Source organism: Drosophila nasuta, chromosome X (genome assembly GCF_023558535.2).
Source record: "Drosophila nasuta strain 15112-1781.00 chromosome X, ASM2355853v1, whole genome shotgun sequence".
NCBI lineage: Eukaryota > Metazoa > Arthropoda > Insecta > Diptera > Drosophilidae > Drosophila > Drosophila nasuta.
Window position 1 is genome coordinate 20,064,370 of NC_083459.1, and position 21,948 is coordinate 20,086,317.

General features: G+C 33.3%; 2 protein-coding genes across 2 annotated transcripts in view; one reads left to right on the forward strand and one right to left on the reverse strand.

Moving 5' to 3' along the window:
- Positions 1-21,948, reverse strand: part of LOC132796528 (allatostatin-A receptor) — a 158,724-nt gene that overhangs the window by 102,378 nt on the left and 34,398 nt on the right. The window contains exon 2 of the mRNA XM_060807728.1: positions 12,687-12,817. The gene's annotated coding sequence lies outside the window, so the exon portion shown is untranslated. The remainder of the gene's footprint in view (positions 1-12,686; positions 12,818-21,948) is intronic.
- LOC132796513 (farnesol dehydrogenase-like) lies at positions 12,988-13,995 on the forward strand. The gene is made up of 2 exons (XM_060807706.1): positions 12,988-13,619; positions 13,680-13,995. Exons 1-2 carry the CDS (start codon positions 13,047-13,049, stop codon positions 13,860-13,862), a joined length of 756 nt encoding a protein of 251 aa, XP_060663689.1. The 5' UTR covers positions 12,988-13,046; the 3' UTR covers positions 13,863-13,995.

A 21,948-nucleotide genomic window follows, 5' to 3' on the forward strand; every position in this document is an offset into this window, starting at 1 on the left:
AAGAATATACCAAAAATTACTAAAATATGCCAAGGACTGTTTTAGTATATCGATATAGAACTAGTTTTAATGAAACTACTTATTCAAAATATACTAAATTTATATGCCGAAAATATGAGAATATACTAAAGGTTGTTTTAAGTAAATCAAAGTTGTTACCAATTTTAATGAAATTACTTTTTAAAAATATACCGAAAAAATACTGAAATGTGCCAAGGGCTGTTTTTAGTATATTAGTATTCAAATATACAGACAGACGGATATGACAATATGATATATACATATTGACTTAATGGGACGGAGATGGCCCCTTCTGCCTGTTACATTCATTTCCTGAGGGCACAAAGTTATAATACCCTTTTATTCGTTGGGTAGTGGGTATAATGAGAGGCTGAAGCGGAGGCCGGAAGATGTAGACACCTGACTAGCTAGCGAGCAAGAGCCTTGATGACAGCAAGCAAGCAAGTAAGCAAGGAAGCAGGTAAGCTAAAGCAAGCGCTCAGGTTGGCACTTCTCACACAGACAGCTGTCACTTAAATTCACTTCGCTTGACAACTGAGCAAAGGGGTGCCAAAAGCAACTGGGTGTGTGCGTGTGTGTGTGAATACAAGTGTGCGAGTGCACAAGTGAGTGTTCGAGTGAGTGTCGCATGTAAAAAGCCGACAACCTTTGCTCCCGTTTTTAAAAGCTTTTTTTCTCATTCAATGAATGTCATAGGCGATACACTTCCTGTTACTTTTTTTCACTTTCTTTCTCTTTTTGTTTGTATTTATTGAACCCATAAAAATCACAATAAATTCGATTCGTATAATGCCAAACAACATTTGTGTATACATCTCGTTTCTGCTTCTGCCTTCAACATCTATCAGCTGCAGACGTAGATGTGGCTAATAAAATCGCCTGCAGTTTACATAATAAGTTGACGTTCTCTAAATTGACGCCAACACGCAAATGTCAAAATAGCAACAAGACAAGCAAATATAACAATTTACAATCTTGTTGACATTGCACTGAGACCAACAACAGAGTGAAGACAGCAACAAAAAAAACACAAACAAGAAAGCTAAAAAAATTCTTTCTTTGTTTAAGAATGCGGCGACTGCAATATACTCTGTGTAATTTTCATACAAATTTAATTTTTACTTAAGAATATTAACTTTCGTCTTAATCATTAATTTTATTATTATTTGTCTTTATTTAAGTATTACTTTATTTATTTTTTATTTATTTCTTAATTTTTTATATTTTTATTGCGTTATTCCCTTTGTTAATTTATTATTTCTGGAATTCATTGATTTAGTTGCCTATTCTTATTTGCATTTATTTCTAAATACTTATTCATTTATTTATATATTTACTTTACTTCACTTATAATTGAAATTTAAAAAGCCATTGGCAATAAAGTGAAAGTGATTGTAAATTATTTAAACATCTGTTTTTTTTGCTAATCAGAAGCTTTTTATATTTATTAAATCAAATCGAAAATGTCATATTTCTGTAAAAATGTAAAAATATGTTCTGTTTGTAAAGAGTTAAACATTACTAGGAAAGCTTTAAGCTATTTCAAGGTAAAAACAATTCGATTTCTTATTATATCTATGATTGTAAATATAATATTTCGAAATGCATTCGGAATTCCACTTGTAAAGAATATTGGACAAGTTTGAACTAAATATAAAATAAGCTTTAAAAAATTCAAATCGATGAAATGTGCTTTCGAAGCTGTCATCATACAACATTACAATTTGTTTGTTATTTAAAATAGGGCTGCTCAAATTTTATTTATTTCTTATTTAAAGTTATCGAGTTTTAACTATTACTATTTCGCTGCCACTTCTACAGGGTATTAATCGAAGAAACTGAATAATTTGCTGTGTAGTGTGGCATCAAAGCAAGCCACAGAAAAATCAAAAGGCAAACTGTAATCAAGCAAATTTTGAACAACATTGGCAAATTGAAAGCAACAGAGAGAAAGAGAGAGGGAAGTGAAGTATGTTCGTACAGTGCTTACAAATATTTAGCTACCGGTCTATGCTCACTACCTTGTGTATGCTCTGCTATAAACAATCGTCGTCCCCTTAGACACTATTCTGACTCTGACTCTGGCTCTGACTCTGACTTTGACTCAAGAGTGGCGTTTTGTGGTTCCAACAATCAACAAGGTGTTTCGCATTCTATGTGTGTGTGTATGTATGTGTGGGTGTTTTAGTCTCTGTGTTTGTGTGTGTTGAATGTGGGTCTCGTATATTTAATGGCTGTTTGGTTCTGTGTCATCCGAGTAACTTTTACCCTGCCTATCCCTCTCGCTCTTCTGTTATGCACATCCACACACACACGCACACACAAACTCATCTTCATTCAAGTTGTTTCGTTTTCTACACACATGGCGTAAGTAACAAGCAACTCATGTGTGTGTGTGTGTGTGTGTGTGTGTGTCGTATCTCGTTTCACGGCGCACGAAGCATGAAAAAACTCATGCCATTCTCTGTCTCTCTAAAATGTTAGAACCCAAAAATTATTTAGTTGTCAACAGTTTCCAGGCACAATTTTCTGTTTTTTTTTTTCGTTCGTGTTGTTGTTAACTTCTTCTGCATGTGTGTGCGGTGAAAAGGTGTGGTAAATTAAAGTGTCTTGCAAATATTTGTTAACAAAAAAAACAAAAAGCGAAAATTGCGCATTTTATCAATGACGCACACGATGCCAACCAGTCAACAGAGACAACATCAGCTCTCCAGCTGTTTTGGTTTTGCTTTTGCTTTTGCTTTTGCTTTTGGCAGCCCATCAACACGTATCTCAATCAAAGACTTTGACACTCAATAATCTGCCCCACTTCGTTCCCTTCCCCTCCCATCCCATCCTCTCTCCCTTCACACATGCGGATGGATTTGTGGCATCCTCACAGATAAAAAAAAAAAAACTCACCTATCCGAAACTTTCTTGGTCCAGCACGCATTGCTTTTTTTCTACTGATTTTTATTGGATTAAAAATAAATGGAACTGAAAGTTTTAAATTTTATTCAACAACGATAACGAAATTGCTTTTCAACTAGCATCCATAGATATGCCACAATATTGCCTACCTTCTGTTTGCTTTAAGCTTGCTCTTGACACGTCAATAAAAACAATAAATAATGTGAAAAGTGTAAATTACAAATGGATTATTGCGAAATTGATTTCGATTAATTTAGACTTCTTCGTTTTTCATATATTAATTTAGAGAGAATTATTCCAGAGTGTAGCTAGAATTTCGAATTTTGGTACAGACTATCGTTTTTATGATTTCAGAAAATTTGGATTTGTCGATCGGTAAAAAATTGTAAAAGTTATATGTAACATATAAGAAATACTTTTTTATGGACAAAAACGTCTACTTACTACGGATCATAGTTGCTTTAGCTGACAATCTGGTATATTTTGCTAACTATGTAATAGTACTAGAACACTATAACAAATATTGTCTTTTGTATATTTTTAATATTTGTTCGGTATATTATTTGGTATATTTTAAAGTAAATAGCGGAATATTTATATGGTAGATTTTGCACTTTTCGGTATATTTATATAACATTATAACATTATATCAAATATTGTCATTGGTATATTTTTAGTATTTTGTGGTATATTAATTCGGTATATTTTAAAAAATAATACTACAATGTTAATATGATATATTTTGCACTCTGTGGTATTTTTTTAAAGTAACACTGTAACAATATACCAAATATAGCTTTTAGTATATGTTTAACATTGTTGTGGTATGTTTTTGGAATATTTGAAGCATAATAATGCACTGTTTTGATTTTATTCAAATTAAATAGCGGGTATCTCACAGTCGAGCACACTCGAGTACTTTCTAACTTGTTAATAATCAATATAACCAATATTCTTAAAAAAATTCTCAACCACTTCCACATATTGAATTTATAAATTTATATGCACTTCAATTCATTGTTTTATATTTAATTCTGTTTCTATGGCAATTGTAAGCTAAACTTTTTAATCTTTAATGTAAATATTCTTAATATCAAATTTTTATCAGTAGTTTTATTATTCTATTATCAATTTTGTTGTCTATCATATTTCCTAGTAACAATTTTTAGTAATTCTAGAAAAATTGTCATCAACTGCGTTACTCGACTAAAACAAAATTTATAAATTTCCTCTTATTCTGTCTTATATAATTTTCAATTTCAATGAAGTGCTAGTTCTTAATTTATTCATATTTGGTTTAATATTTTAAATTCCTGTTTGTTTTGCCTGGTCAAAGAAAGGTTAAAAGTAGATGAAGTTGAGTCTTGTGGCTGTTGAAATTATATAAGCGACTGGGGTTGTTAGTTGTTAGAACAGATGGCCAAAGCGAAAGGCAAAGACTGTTGCAGCTATAGCTACAGCTATTGCTGCTAAGCGGTTGGTCAGTGGCTAACACGGCGGATACGCAATGACACAGCAGCTTAAGCGTCAGTCATTGTTACATAACAACAACAGCGAATTTCCTTTGCGAGTGAGTGTGAGTGTTGGTGTGTGTGTGTGTGTGTGTGTGTGTGTATGTGTGTGTTTGCGCGTGGGCGAGAGTGTTTGTAAGTAAGTGTGTTAAAAGCTTTATGTGGATTATGTTTTTATGGTGCCTGCCGCAACAATAGAGTAATTTGCCCTCAGTAAACTGCGAACTCTATATGTATGTGTGTGTAAGTGGACACACACTTACACACACACACACACACAAAGATAGTATGTGCCATTTATTCGAGTAGAACTAGTTCCACTCGCGTCTTTTGGACTGAGATTTAATTCATTTTTTCACATTTTTTTTCGGTCTTTTTTTTTTGTCTGCAATTCCCTTGTGACCACAATGCAAACATTTTGTTGCCACTTTTTCAAGCCTTATTTATACACAATACCTCTCCAACAATCCCTTTCTTTTTTTTTATTTGGGAGCCGAACATCTGTTTCTAGTACGTGAACAATTTATGACTACATTTTGAGCACATGCTGATGTTCATTGCTATGCCATGGCATATAAACATTAGATTAAATCGCATTTTGCATTATAACCACAATTTAATAGTGCTCAAAGTGTCGACAACAATTCTCACAGAACTATCACAATTGTGGCTTAAAGGTAAAGCAAACTACGCGGCAAATGGTTAATCGCAATTTATTGTATGAAACATTTAAGAAAATTCATTTGAAATTCCATTTGTAAAGCGTATTCAACTCATTCGATTCATTTATAAGCTTAAAGCAAGCATTAGAAAATTTAAATATATGAATTGAACTTTAGAAATAATATTAAATGATTTTTATGTTCTACTTGCAAATAATATTAAATTAATTCAATACTCAAATTATATAAAAAAAAGACAGAATTTAAATCTACGAAATGTGCTTTAAAAATATTTTACATAAACAAAAAAACATTATAAATGAAATAAGTTCAGAACAAACGGTAACAATAATAAATTGTAACCTTTTAAAATCGTAAAATCAAATATACAGAAAAACTAAGAAAATTGTTTAATTGGTAACTTAAAAACACTTTTATAAACTGACTAAAATTTAAGATAAAAATGCCATTTTTAATCTTAGCACGTAATTATAAGCATTTAAATTGCCTATATAAAAAATAAATAAAAAAATAAACGTCTTTATTAAATATGTTGAAACATTCTCGTCTTAACTTCGTTAAGCGAATTAGGTGCGCAGCACAACTGAAATTGTTCAACTAATATTGTTAAGAGATTTCAACGTTTTTTAATGACCGCTCAGCGGCAATATGATTGTCCTAACTGCCCTTAAGAGCTCCTCAAGCTCGGCATCAAGCTTGTTTCACTGTATTTTGGAATGACATTCAGTTTTGGATTCGGTTCGTGACTTTCATTTACATCCAGCTGAAATTATTTGTTTTGTTTCTCGCCAATTTCGCCTATTTGCTGATGTTTGGCACATTTTCTTTTGTTTTCGATTCACTTTTGTTCGCTGGTCTCTTTTTTTTTCGTTTTTTTTTTTGAATATACTTAAGTTATCATTGCGCTTATTTCGGCCTGTTAAATGATGCTCTTTTTTCTTTTTTTTTTTGTTGTGTGTGTTTTGTTTCTTTTTGGGTTTCTCGCTAGCCTTTTATTTGGCACAGGCAATGCCAATGGGGCTGCCGTTGCTGCTGCTTCGTACAATGGCTCCCATTCTTCTTTTCTTTTTTTTTTTGCTGGATGCCGTGGGCGCCTTTGTTGTGCCACTTTTCTAATTTGGGTTTTTCGTGGGTGGGTGGGAGGAGGAGGAGGGCATTAACTTTTACTGGAAACCGGCAAAACCTCAATTATCAACTTACAACAGACAAAACAGACAAAAAGGCGCTTAATTAAGTGAAGCGTCGAACGTGCGCCGCCATTTTGTTCATCTTTCCGCTTCCTCGCCGCTCTCTCGCATCTTGAAGGCAACCCTTCTGCCTGCTGGCTTCTGTCTTCGATCAACGCACAGCTGCCCCCAGTTAGTGGTCTCGGCGTAATCTAAGACGGAAGTTTTTCGCTTAGTCAGCAAACTGCGTGTGGCAAGTCTAATACGTTGCGCATACGCCATGTATTCGCCAGCAACAAAACTCATTGTTGTTATTATTGTTCTTGTTATAGTTTGCGCAAACACGCATTTACGAGCACACACACACACACCCACACACACAAGCATATATACATATATATTCATAAGGTTCATTCAGCAGCTGCTGCTGGGCGTGAAGGATTTTCATCAAGTGTGAATATTACTCAACTTCACTTTACTGCCAAATTTGTTTGCCTAATTTGATAATTGCAATAACACATGCGCAGTTAATCAGTTTGGGATTAATTATAAATGAAGCAAGTCATTAAAATAATATAGCAGTAATCGTATTCAACTAAATGTTTCTATTCCAAATTAGTTCTAACAAACCTTAATCTCGATTATATGTACATTAAAAATATACAATAGAGTGGAAAATATACCTGATTGTCAGACAAAGCCACTAAGAGTTTTTTTTACCTAACAAAAGTATTTCTGAAGTTAGTTCCACGATTTTTATTCTTTTCAGAAAACAGAAGTTTTTGTATATACCAAAATCAGCTTGCGATCATTTGTAAATAAAACAAGTCACTAAAAATATATCAAAATATTTAGACGACAATCATCTCAAATTTTGCTATAACAAAACTCTAACTTAAACAAACTTTTCAACAAGAATTTATATTTATTATTTTATTAAATTCAAAAGCCTTTCAATGTGCTTAAAATTCTCGATTAAAAATTATAACTTTAAATAAAAACGTTTCTAATCAGTATCAGGTTTGATCTTGATTTTCTTTGCGAAGCAGAACTTCGAACTTCATCTAGTAATTGATAGTGTGTCAAATTGATAAATTAAATACAAAAACAGAAATTTTATTATATCGCTTCTCAGTCATAAATCGTATGACATTAAAAACCACTTTCGAATACTTTATTATTAAAGCAATCTTAAATCATCGCAGAGAAGAGACATTTTCGCAAATAAATAATAATGGAAATGTGAAAAAGTGTTGCGATTTTATAGTTGTGTATTTTGTCGAGTCAATTGATGCACTCAAAGTGTGTTACCCCAACGTATTGCATATTGCTCGAAACATTTTCCACTTGTTGTAGCTGGGGCATAGAAAACTTTTTGCTGTGTCAATATGAACAGTAAATGGGCGCGAAGCATGAAAAATCTGCTTTCTCCTTTCATATTTATTTAGTTGTGCATAACCAAGGGCAACCAAAAGAAAAGAAAAAGAAAAAAGTAGAGAAGAGAAATAAATAAAAATGCAAAAAAAAAGTGTCTCACTTTCGCCCACAGGGTGTTGACACAGAGACTCGAAAGAACTGGCATTGTATTGTTATTAGTTTAACGTTTGTTCTCTCTCTCACTCTCCACTCTCCTCTCTCTTTCTGTAGAATTTTGTGGAAATATGAATTTTAATACACACACGTAACGTACAAGCTGTAAAGACAACTTCACTTGGCGCATTTATGCTGGGCAGTGATCTGACTTAAGTGCCTTCAAGTGGATTAAAAACATGGCAACTACACACATAAATACACACATACACCCACCACACACCCACACACACACACACACAACAGTGTTGTGTACACACACTCACAGAGATAGACGTGGGGAAAACTAAATGGAAATGATTCTCACTGCTTGTTTACCACATTCGAGTTTTCAATGCCCAAGCTCTCTGGCTCTGGCTCTTGACTGTGCGTGGGTTGGTTTTTCCCTCTTCCTCTGCACCTTTGTTCTTGTTCTTGTTCTTGCCATTGTTACGGTTATTGTTACCGTTATTTTACTCACTGTAAATCATACTTGAATTTCCTGCACCAGCAAAACTCTCTTATAATATAATGTTTTGTTATTACGCCCAATTGTTGGGGAGCCAAAGGTAAAAGCGATTTATTCAAATATTTGACTATACTATATAGTATTCTACAGTATTCACTATACTATACAGTATATACTCTCATCTACTTCTTGCAGTATTAAATTTCAACATTTCTGGGTTCACCTTCAGCTTTTATATAACTTTAAAAACTTTTAAATAAGAAAACTATCTTCCTTTCGTCAGCAAGTTTTATAGACATTGTAGCAAAGTTAAGATTGGAATTATAACCACGATAGGTAATTCAAATATTTTACAGCTTATATATTTTGAACAAATTCTCAATTATTATGTAAAACACCTCTGGAATATTAAATTTGTTGGATTCTTCATTTTAGTTTTAGTATTATTTACGATTTCATTTCTAAGTGTTCTTCAATTTAATCGCTTGGTTCTATTATAAGTTTCAAATATAAAAAAAAAATCTTACTCATGTTGGCAAATGTTATATGCGTTATTGAAAACGTTAAACCGACTAATAAAAATATTCTACAGATTGCATTTTTGAGTTTTTAATGCATTTAATAAATGTTTAATCAATTCAATAAAAAAAAACATTTCTAGATCATTTATATTATTTACAATCTTCCTTTCACATTTGGTATTTAGGTTTTTATTTATGTGTTATTCTATTTATATATTGTATTTTATAATATGTATTTATTTGTATATTACTAAATGTATTTAGTTTTGATGGCATATTTAGTATTTAAAATTTAGTATTCAATATTTTACTTAACAGTTCTTCCCTTCAAATTTTTTTCTTTTATAATTTCAAATATTTTAGATGTTATTTTTATATTAATGTATTTAAATAAATGGAATAAAAACGCTTGCTTTCATTATGATTTCAAAAATATCAGATTTAATTTTGATATTTTATATTTATATACTCAAAATGTTAATCAAAAATAGTTAATAATAAATGCATGAATAATTTACTTTAACAAATCATTAATGCAATTAGGTACTAAGAACTTATGAAATCAAATTTCAAAAGAAAGGATAAAATGAAGAAAATTAATAACGCTTATAAAAAATTAAACAAAATTGATTCAACAAGTGGATTAAACTGCGACGTTGATTTATAGCAAATAATTGGCGAAAATCAATTGAAATGAACTGTGAACACACAATTTGTAGCCGGATTTGATTGAGTGCACAAAAGAAGGTAACTAAATGGAAGAAAATAATATTACAACAATTGCTATTTGGCAGCAGAATGATGCCACATTAAGTGGCAAAAGTTGTTGTCGCGAGATCTAGAAACGAAACTCTTGAGGCGAGTGCAATTATTATTGAAATGCCCATTTTCATTTAGAAAGCGGAGTAAAGAAAAAGCCTTGCTTTAATTCTGAGCCCAACCACAAGGCAAATTGGCCACACGCCAAACGTTAACCAAGTGTGATTAGATTTTGCTTTTAAGCGTTTTGAAAGCAAAACGAGACGGAGAAGGGGAAGAAGAACAAGAAGAAGAAGAAGAAGCACAACTACAAGAAAAGTATCGAGAGTAGCGAGGCTTGGCAACCGCGCTTAGTCATGGAATCCAATCAGGTTGCTGTTGACAAATGGCTTATGGCACGTGCCTATGCCACACAGCCACACCTACAACTTTTCCGCCCACGCCCACCCCTCCGCCTCCGCACAGTGCGTAAAAACAATAGGTGAGAAAGGACGCTGACAAAAAAGCATTTGCCACTTAAGCGAAAGTTTCAAATACAATTTTAACAAAGAACAAACGACAGACAGTCAGACAGACAGCATACAGAAAAGTTTCCTTAGGCCAAATGCAAAAAGTAAACTGAGCCCAGCAACAAAAAGTAGGTGCTTGGGCTGACACGTAAACAAATGAAAAATGTGCAAAATGATAATAATAAAAATGAAGAAATATGAAAGCGCTGCTATACGAATGCTTATCTCAAGGCTATTTCACTAAAAGATACCCTCGAGGAGTCCCACGAAATACGATCTATCAAAGAGCGTAAAGTTGAGTTAATACATTTCTTTTGCTGTACTTTTGCATTTTATCTGCAAAAGTACCAAACATAAATCAAGCATTTTTCTTTTGATGGATTTCCACATATCAGTCTAAACTTTGTCTTTAATCATTTGAGTTAAGAAATTGCTTTAGAGTATTTCTTAGTCGTTCTTCTACATGTTTTCTACTGCATCTTAAGACAGCAAACCCAAATCTCCTGACCAACGTTTTCACGCGTAGTTTGCCAGCAACAACAACAACAATAAACAATGAACAATGTAATTTTTCAGAACAAGGCGCGATAGCTAAATAAATAAGCAAAGTGTCAGAGTGGGCCACGCCCACAGCTAGAAAGCTGAATTAAAAACTTTTAAATACATACAGCAAGAGTGACCCCAACATTCCCAGAAAAAAAAATGAAGTTAAAACAAAGCAAAAGCAAAAAAAACGTCGCGACAACGTCTAGTCAAATTGCAAGTGATTTGGCCAAGTCCCAAGCAGCGGGTGGCTAAGCAAATTGTGGGGATCAGAAAGTGCTACATTAGAGAGAGAAAGAGAGTGTTAGAGAGAGAGGGGGAACGCGAAAAGTTGGCAACTCTCTGGCACATCACATCACGCGCCATCACCGAGGCCATTGACATGGCAACACCCAAAGAATTCACAAAACTGCAAAATAAATTCTCGAAAATCGAAACAATGCGATGCAAAAGGAACAAAGGCCAAAGCAGACATTAAATTATAGCAAATTTTTAAATAAAAATAAATAATTTAAGTACTCATTGAACATAATCTTCATATATTTCAACAGAAACTGTATTCGACAACTTTGAATTTTGCACATTTACTTGACAAACTTATTGTAAAATGAATTATTAAATTCGAAAAGTATTTGTTCTTCCATTTTATATGTTTTTCAGCTATCGTTTGCTGAAGTGGAAAAGTGACTTAAATTGTGTTAAAATACTTAAAAATGGTTATTGTAAAATGAAATGCCAAAAAAAAACAAGCAAGAAAACTCCAGACTCTGAAATAGCACAATGGGAGATATTCTGCATTAAAGCAAAACAGTGTGGTATTAACTTTTAAATATACCAAATATATATATATATATATATATTACATTAAAAATATACTATAGTGTAAAATATATCAGATTGTCAGCCTAAGCATCTAAGAAGATCTATGTTAACTTCTGCAAATTTTATCTGCTTGCAATCAAATAGTCAAAAATCATAAAAACTTTCGAAAAAAAACTATATATCTATTTGTTAAAGTCTCTGACATCTAGGTATTCATATGGACTGACGAACAGACAGACAGAATCTGTGTAATCTCTCCAGCAAACGATACAGCTCAAATTGCACTTAAAATAGAGTTCTTCTATGTCGATAACAAATTAAATTTTAATTAATCATTAACGTTTAATTAATCATTATAGCTAATGAAGTAAACATTGACATAGATAGATTTAAATACGAGAAAAGCGAGGGCGATAACCTTATCAATTATCAATCTAAAAAGCATTACTTTCGATCTTTATTATCGCTGTTTTTTTATTTCTACGTTACTTTAATTGATAAGCAACGCGTACCCAACGAATTTCAAAATTTCACCAAACTTTGCCAAATGAAAATTCTATGATGTTCCACAAACCAATTTTTCCAGAACTCATTGTTATTTCCATTCAAATTGTGAAATTCTCTACAACTTTATCTACAACTTGAATAAGGGCTCACACACGAGAATTTGTGTGCTTGATACGACAGCGAAATTAATCAATCAAATAATTTACGTGCAATTTGATAACAATTAAAGTTTGCACTACAAATTTTATATTATTTTTCTTACATTGTTTTTTATATCGCTGAGCTTATCTAAAGTAGAAAAGACCAAATTGAACTGCACTCTATTATATACAATTTGTTTAAATATTAAACCTTGTTAATATCACTTTAGATATCAAAAACCAAAAAAAGATTACAGTTCAGTTAATGATGTTTGTTTTATCTTCAAAGTACTATGTAAAAGTTGTAAACTATCTTTGCATTTAAATTAAAAAAATTGTGAAAGTTCGGGTTGAAATTATACCACTATGAAAAGGCAGCAGAAATTTTAAATCTCAGCGAATACAAATAAATGTTTCATGATTTTTATATAAGCGAATTATTTTAAATTTATTTATTTTTTTTTCAGCAGAAGACTTTAAGACTTTCTGTTTTAATTGGGTTCTTTTTAAATTTGCTGAATTCAAAATAATGCAGTATAAAAATGTATTTACTTACTTGTAGGACAGATATATTTGTAATTCAATTTAGGCTGAAACTTTTTTTTATAGTACTTTTAACCGATAGATTAATTTCAACACTTCAAACACTGAACGCGAGAACGCAGCGTAAAAGTCGTGTATGGCAGCCTAAAACAAAAATAGAGATACAAAGAATTAGAAAATCAGAAAGTGTTAACAGTTTTATCAGCGACAGCGATAAGTTGTGTTTTGATGAACAAGCAATTCTCGACTCGACTCGACTCGACAGTATAAAAGCAGCGCAACATTGGAGTAAAGTATTCATTTGTGCTTGAGCATTCATTTGTGCTTTCAATAACTGAATTCTAGCTACCAAATATTTACTGATCTGTCAATAATGGAACGTTGGTTGAATCGCATTGCTGTGGTAACGGGCGCCAGTTCTGGCATTGGTGCCGCATGTTGCAAGGACCTAGTGTCCAAGGGCATGATCGTTGTGGGCTTGGCCCGACGCGAGGATCGTTTAAAGGAGTTCAAGGAGGAGCTGCCAGCTGAGCAGGCCTCTCGCTTTCATTACTACAAATGCGATGTGAGCGATGAGGAGCAAGTGAAGGCGACATTTGTCACCATTGAGAAAGAGCTCGGCGGTGTCGATGTGTTGGTCAACAATGCGGGCATTGGGCGACACACATCGATCACCCAGGAGGGCAACAGCGCCGATCTTCGTGCCGTGATCGATACGAATTTGTTTGGCACTGTTTGGTGCATACGCGAAGTGTTCCTCTCGCTGCAGCGCCGACATATTGATGACGGACATGTGCTCATCATCAACAGCATTGCCGGACATCGTATACCCATTATGCGTGGCTATAATATCAACATGTATGCGTCTAGTAAATATGGTTTAACAGCTCTGACCGAGGTGCTGCGTCAAGAGTTTCACGTGAAGGGCACCAAGACAAAGATTACAGTGAGTTGATCAAAGCATCACAATTGAAATTGAAATTGTAATTTCTTCTTTGCCTTGCAGAGCATTAGTCCTGGCGCCACAAACACCGAAATGATTGACCCCAAAATTGTGGCCGCTTTGAAAACTGAGTTTCCTATGCTCCGCGCCGAGGATGTGGCCGATGCAGTCAGTTATTGCATTTCCACACCGCCAAATGTGCAAATTCATGAGCTCATGATCCAACCAGTGGGACAAATGCTCTAAGCTCGAAGCAACTTTTAGGGAATCGTTCTAGGAAAAAGTGATTCATTCTAGTCAAGTTCAGAAATCATTTTAATTTCGATTTATATTTATTTCTTGTCACAAAGCTTGTTAACATTTGTTTTTTTTTGTAATACATCACACACCATTTTCAATAAAACCATATTTTAAAAATATACAATATTAATATATCGAAAAATACTAAAATATACCGAAGGCAATATTTGGAATATTGATATTGTACTAGTTTCAATGAAACCGTGTTCTAAAAAATATCAAATTAATACACCGGAAAAATGCCGAAGGCCATGTTTTACAAAAATACCATAAAAATACTAAGATATACCAAAGGTTATAATTGATATATCGATAAAGTAACAGTTTCAATGAAATAGTGTTCTAAAAAATATCAAATTAATACAGTGGAAAAATACCGAAGGCCATGTTTTACAAAAATACCATAAAAATACTAAGATATACCAAAGGTTATGTTTGATATATCGATAAAGTAACAGTTTCAACGAAATCGTATTCGAAAAATATACCAAATTAATATACCGAAGGCTATATTTGGTATATCAATATATAATTAGTTTCAATGAAATCAAAATCCAAAAATGTGCCGAAATAATATACCGAAAAAAATACAGAAAGGCTATATTTGGTACATCGACATAGAACTATATTCAAAATATACCATAAAGTACAAAATATACCAGAAAAACTTTCAACTTTGAGAATCTTCAGTTAACAACTTAATTTTTAAGCAGACTTTTACTCTTCACGAAATTTAATTCAAGCAAGTAGTTGGTAATTTTGCGCCTCGAAGGCACCTTGTAAATGTCAGCAACACTTTCGACACTTGCGCTCAACGCATCAAGTGACAAATAGTCTAGAATTTTGTAGTCAATGGCCCCAAACAAGCAGCATTAAGTAACTAGTCAAAAGGATTTCCAGGAATGTTCACGCTGCGTGTTCTGTGGCTTATCCGAAAGAGTCACGCATAAAATCCGGCAACAACAAAAAAACAACACCACTAACAAACTAAGGTGGCTAGAAAATTGAAGGAACCACGCCCAAGAAAAACCTCAATGAAGAGGCCTCTTCTATCCTGTCTCTCTTGTTGTTGTTGTCTTCACAACTTTCAACTTGTCGCCGTTGCCGTTGCCGTTGTGGGATGCCTTTTGTGTAATGGCTGGTAATTATCCCTAATTAGTTGTAAAATATTGAAGTGAAAGTGCTTTGGTTTTGGCGCTCGACTTAAGCCAATGTCGAAGCCAAATGGCAACAAGAATAAGTTTACACTGAGGCCATTAGCCAAAAGTTTTTGTGGCACCCGAAAATGATGCCCATCATTCGCACCCCTCTCCCTCTCGACTCTTCTCATCTTTGTAATAATGATGGAGCATCATAATGACACTTCATAATGACAATCAAGCAGGCGGCAGAGAGCTCTGTGTGCAAAAGTTAATTACAACTTCAGCAATGCTGCCATGATGAATTGCCTGCCAACACACTGGACAGCACTTGGATGTTTTCCTCTTCCTCTTCCCCTTCCCCTTCTACTTCCCCTGTCCACTAAACTTATTCGACCGCAAAAAACACGGCAAAAATTAATTACCTCTAAACACATTACGCATACGCCACCGAGCACGGAAGTACTTTGAGTGAACACAACAAAAAGCTAAACACACTCACATCGATCGTAAAACTCACGTGTTTTATTTCCTGTCCCCTCCGCCCCCTTCCTCGACTAGTTTTTATCCCCCTCAGCAACGTCAATAAAAACATATTAGCAAGCAATAAAACATATCATGTTTTGACCTCTGTTAATTACTCTGTTTGTAGTTTTAGTTGCAACAACTCTACTCTACTATTTGCAAATCAAAAGCGTTTCAATTTATTAATTTATTGCCCCGAAAATTGATGTAGCGTTTTAGCATTGCAAATTTTTCTTTCGGCCATAAATTGAATTAACGACCAATTCCAAACAGTTCTCACACACACAACACACGCAAACATCGACACGCTTTTCCTGCTGCCTAGCTGCATTAACTGTGTGGAAAGTGAAGAGTGAAAAGTGGAAAGTGGGGGAAGACAGGATTCGTTGTGAAGGTGGAAAGCGTGCAACAGCAAGCGAATGAGTAAGCGAAGAGCAGAGGAGAGCCAAGTAAATGCGTAGTGCTGCTGCTGCTGCTTAACAGACATGCAAAATGCCAAGCCAAATGAGTCGCTTACGAAAGCGACAAAACAAAAAATGTAAACGACGTACTAAAGTCGCGAGTCGAGTGTGCTGGACTAGAAGTTATCCTGGCTGAAGTCGAACGATGTAAAAAGAACATTTGATATTGAGGAAGCAATTCAGTCATGTAAAATAAAACAGACCTAAAAATGCGACTTTGAAATATTTCAGAAAAATAATGTTTAAAAATAATTTCTTCAATCAACAAAGTAAAATATAACATAATAATATATATATCCTAATTTTTCGATTCATATTTCATCATATGTGTATTTTCACTTAAGTCACCGAAATGCATTAATAAAATGGTACAAAAATCCGATGCTTGATATAAAGTTAAACATATTACGAATTTATGTTTAAGTCTTATTTCTTCACAACATAATTCCTTTAGTTAATAAATTTAAAAAAAAATTTATAATATTATACCCATTATACATAAATTTAGTTAAGCATTCAATTTCCATTTAATATTTATTAATTTAATTTCTTTTTTATTTTCTTTTATTTGACTTGATTTTATTTTGTTCCTTTGTAATCATATCGAATATTTGTAGCTATGTTTGCCTAATTTTATACATCTAAGCTAAATAGTTTTCTCATTCCCGATACTCCCCCTTAGACGCACTTCACAATCACAGGGTAAATGTAGGAGGGGAAGAGAAAAAAATTGTTGCCTGATGTTAAGCGCTCATTTTGCGAGTCACGCGCTGAGTGCTTTGGCCAAAGTGTGTGTGTGTGTGTGTGTGTGTGTGTGTGTGTGTGTGTGTGTGTGTGTGTGTGTGTGTACCCTGTGCATGTGTTTGTGTGTTAGGCTACTGTGGTAAACTTGTGCAACAGAACTTTTAATGCAATGCAACAGCAGCTGTTGCAGCAGCAGAAGCAGCAGCAGCGGCAAGAGGGCAACCTCACAGGCTGCCAGACAGCAGACGACGACACTTTTGTCGGCTGTCGCCATCGCTTTCATTGTTGTTGTAAAGTAAAGTAACTGCACCTGTTGTTATTGCTTTTGTTGTTGTTTTTTTTAGCATTTTCTTTTACACGACAGCAACTAATTAAAATAATATGCAAGCAACATCAACTAAAGCGCAGATTTATGAGTGCATCAAACCACAAACTAAAGATTGTCAGACTAAAATTGTTGACACTAATCGAAACAATAAAAGCTAAAAGTGTTTGCTCACATCGACATTAAGCAACAGAAAAGCATATTTCAGTAATACTAAATTGGAAAAATTGGAAAGTTCAGCAAACGAGTGAGAATAATTTTTGCAACTCTTGGTTGCAGCTTAAATTTTGAGTTCCTCTTAAAAAGTATAATAAAGTAATTATACAATAACCATATAACATAATCAGAGTACAGACTCTTTAAAAATTTCGTGAGACTCTCATTATATGAAAGGCTTTTCAATTCAATTATATTTGTTAGTTGGCCATGAACATATGATATTTCATATTTAATTATTACCAACTCACAACTCTAATGATTTCGTTTCAGATAATACAAATTATATTATGAGTACCTCAGGGCACTCTTGGGTATTAGAGATATAACGATAATACTATCAGAGATATTCGCAGTTACAGCAATTAAACTCAATTGAAAAGGATTATGAAAGTATTATTAAGTTTCTTTTAGGTTTTTGCGGTTCCACCTTAAAAGTCATTATTATTACTTGCTTTGGCTGGCAATCTGGTATATTTTGTGCTCTATGGAATATTTAGTAAATAGGTCGACTATATAAATATACTGAATAAAGCCGTTGGTATATAATATATTAGTAATTTATTATTATTTTGGCATATTTTAATAAGTAATATTCTTTATTATTATTATTCTGTTTTCTTTTATTCAAATATAATCGAATAAGTATTTTTTCGTAACATTGACAGCATTTCAGTTAAACAACATTTAATGACACTTCTTTTTAAAGACTTCAGTTATACCCACTGTGGATTGAAGCCAAGTACAACGCCAACTCCGAACGCAGCTTGTTTTGTTTTTTGTTCAGCCGACAATTGGCTGCACTTGGCTGTGAACGCGAAGCGTGTTTGCATATTTTCATAAATTTGTGTTAAGTGCGCTCGCGATTGCGTCTTGAAGCGCATAAGTAGCTGGCAAGAGAAAGCGGAAAGAGAAGAGAGGAGAAAGTAGCTTTGGGTCAACTCTATGCCCAAATGCTCAAATGACTCTCGAGGAGTCTTGCGAAATACAATCATAAATTTTGTGGACCACTCGCTGCTGTTGGAAGCGTGTTGCGTGCGCTTTGGTCAGCGACTCGACTGTGGCATGTGGCATGTGGCACGCGGCAAGGAAGCAACGGAAAGTTGTGTAGTCGACTTGTTGGCGCACCACAAAATGCATATCAAATAAATGCAAATGACGACGACGCCAACGACGACGATTCCTGCACCTTCCATTTGCCTGCTGCAGACAAATTAAAATAAATTTGCATTTTTATTTCGTACGTTTTATTTTATATTTTCTCTCTATTTGTATACCCGCTACCCATACGGTAGAAGGGTATTATAACTTTGTGCCTGCAGGAGGTATCTTTTAGTATTTTTTTTTTATATTCATTTGGTATATTTTTAGAACGTAGTTTCATTAAAACTATTGGAATATAAATATAATAAAAAACAGTCTTCGCTATACTATTTTAGTATTTTTGTGGTATATTAATTTTGTATATTTTCAGTAAGTAGTTTCATTAAAACTAATACTACACCGATATACTAAAAACAATATATTTTAGTATTTTTTGGTATATGAATACGGTATAATAATAATACTGCTCTTGATATCTTAAATTTTGTAGTAAATCAATATACCATATATGGATTTTGGTATATTTTAGTACTTTTTGGTATATGAATTTAGTATATTTTAAAATTAATACCGCACTGTTTTCCTCTTATTTATAACGGGTAGCGGGTATCTCACAGTCGAGCACTCTCGGTTCACAGTCGACCTTTCTAACTTGTTTTTTTTTATTTGTTTTGTGTTGCTACCAATTGCCACAAAATCTTCAACTTGCTGTGGCTGCCACGGTGGCAACGTTGCTGCTTCCGCTGTGACTGTGGCTTTTGGTTAACAAATTATGCAAAAGCTCGCTTAATTGGCTGCCCATTGTTGTTGTTGTTGTTTGTTGCTGTTAACATGATTCAGTTTCGCATTGTTTTTATATACTTAAATACCCTATATTCTCTATAAAAAGGCTGAATTATGCAGAGATTTTCAAACGTTTGCTGACAAGCAAAATATATACAACACATTTTATTGTAGGGTATCCAGTAGTGCAGCAGACTCTCAGTGTTTCGTTATTTTTTGGGTTCTTTTTCAGGTCTTGCCACAATCTGGTAAAGTTTTTCCTTGCAGCTTCCTCTTTTTGCCCCATTTCTATTTAACTTGCAAGCGTATGTTGTTTGTTGCCCCACGTGACCCCAAAGCCATTGCCAAACACACACACACTCACACACAGATGCCCCTTGGTCCCACAGCGCCCCTATCCCACCGCCCCGCCTCTGTGTTCCCCCCTTTGGTTGGCACTTTGCGTGTAAATTGAAAAATTAACTTGGCATTAGATTGCTTAAAAAATAAACAAACAACAACACAAACAAGAGAAATACATGTAAACTTGTTACTAAGTTTGCCAAAGGCAAACAACAAAAAGAAGCGACGACGACACACAAGAACATCGATAAACTAGCTTTATTACATTTAGTTTGCACACTAAATATTGTAATTTATGCAACTTGCATTTTAGCATTACTTTCAGTGGTAGCATTAGAATAAAAATAAAAATGATTAAATTTGATTTGATGTTTAAAAAAACTCTTTCAGTATTCCAAAATTTAACGAATTACGAATTTAATTAGAAACTAAATATGCAAATCCAATATTTAGACACAATGTGCAAAAAATAATTATCTAAGAGCCTCATAATTGTTAGACACAGCACGCTACTTATTAATTATACATTGTTGGCATCATGTTGCGCATGTAAATTATTCAGAAATATCTATAATTGCAATAAGCTATCATATTTCCAATACAGTTACATAAATATTTCAGCTTAGTTTATTCAGCTTGATTTCGGTTTTTAATGTTTTAAAACTTTTTCTGTAATTGACTGTTTTTTATTCTACTTTATTCTCGATGTGTTACAAAGTTTCCAACTTTAGTTGAGCTCAATTTATACTGTTAACTTTAATGAATATAAGTTGACATCTTGCTAATGTAATAAATATTATGTTTCTACATATTTCACATAAAGATAAATTTAATACAAAATAATTTGATATAGCTAACATAGTACATATTAATTTCTACCTATTCCCAAAGCTGGTAAGCTTCATGGAAATAATTTAATATCCAGTCATAAAAATATTATAAATTCAATAAAAATATTTGATAGATATCTTACACACCGAATAAATAAATATTATTTCTTTACACATTTTTGACTCTGATGAATTTGAAATATAGCTTATGTTAAATATATGACCTACATTCTTTTCAGATGCAGATAAGCAACATAATTTAATATCTTACTAAAATAATACATGTTGTTTTTCCACATTTTTGAAGTACAGAAATTAAAAAATAAATAATTTAATATCCAGCTAACATAAATTTAATAAATTATAAATTTAATAAATATTTGATATCTTGTTAACCTAGTACAATAATGTTAGTTTTCTACACATTTCATAATACAGATACATTTAACAAAAAATAATTTAATAAATATTACTTTTCTGCACATTTCAAATACAGATTTATGACAACAAATTTGATAAATATTATAAATCTAGCATTTTCAAATACAGATAACTTTAATAAAAAAAAAAAATTTGATATTTAGCTAACGCAATAAATATTATTTTTCTTTATATTTCCAATGCTATATGTAGTTCGCCTATCGCCTCAATTAATCAGATGTGAATTCAAGCAATGCTGAAGAGTGTGTGTGTGTGTGTGGCAAAATCATCATAACTCTTTCAGTTTGACATGCCCAAGCCTAAACTACTATTAATCAAAACCCACATCGAGCTTAGTTTGAACATATGTACACACACATTTGACAGCAGCTCGATGAAGTCCGTGGCAAAGCATAGAATATAGAATATATTTAGTTGAATTTGTGTGTGAAAGTAAAATCAAAGTTAAAGTAGCGCACGGCGCACGCAGTTTTACGCCTACAAGTCTGTCGACGTGATGAATTGCCTAGAAACACGCGATATTCTAGTATCTTTTGGGGCAAATAGAAGAAGATGAAGATGAAAATGAATGAGCGCAACAAATTTTTATTGCCTCAAGTCATAAAAGAAGAAATCGCTGAGACAATTCTAAAATGCAAATATTAAGATGTGAAAGATGCAGAGCAGCTGATAGGACCAAAAGGATCCTAAAGTTGAAATGTATTTGTATAGTCGATAAGTCGACTATAAAAGTCAACCTCAAGCCGCTTACGAATCGTGTCCGAGAGATACCTTATTTTATGTCAAGTTCTGGCTGGCATTCAAAACGAATCTCATTTATGGCTGAGTGGACAGTTTGGTCTATTTTTTTAGGCGTTGGAGTGGGTGAAAGAACTTAACAAATGTTTGTGGAAAGCCTTCAATAAATGTGGAATGTGAATGTGAAAAGCTCTTTATGCTGACTCTGTATTAATTTCATGTTTATTTCTCCTCCACCACCCAAAACTCATTTGATTTGCATTTTCATATTTTACATTTTACATTTCACATTTAATTTTTAAACAGCCAAAATCTTGGCAACACAAATTTAATAAAAAAAAAAGAGACGAGAAGAAGATGGATACACGGCGTCATACGTGACGT

Excerpts from the sequence above, each read along its gene's own strand:
- LOC132796513 (XM_060807706.1), top strand. The coding sequence starts at position 13,047 with ATGGAACGTTGGTTGAATCGCATTGCTGTGGTAACGGGCGCCAGTTCT. Across the intron at positions 13,620-13,679 it reads GCACCAAGACAAAGATTACA|AGCATTAGTCCTGGCGCCAC; the intron begins GTGAGTTGATCA and ends TTTGCCTTGCAG.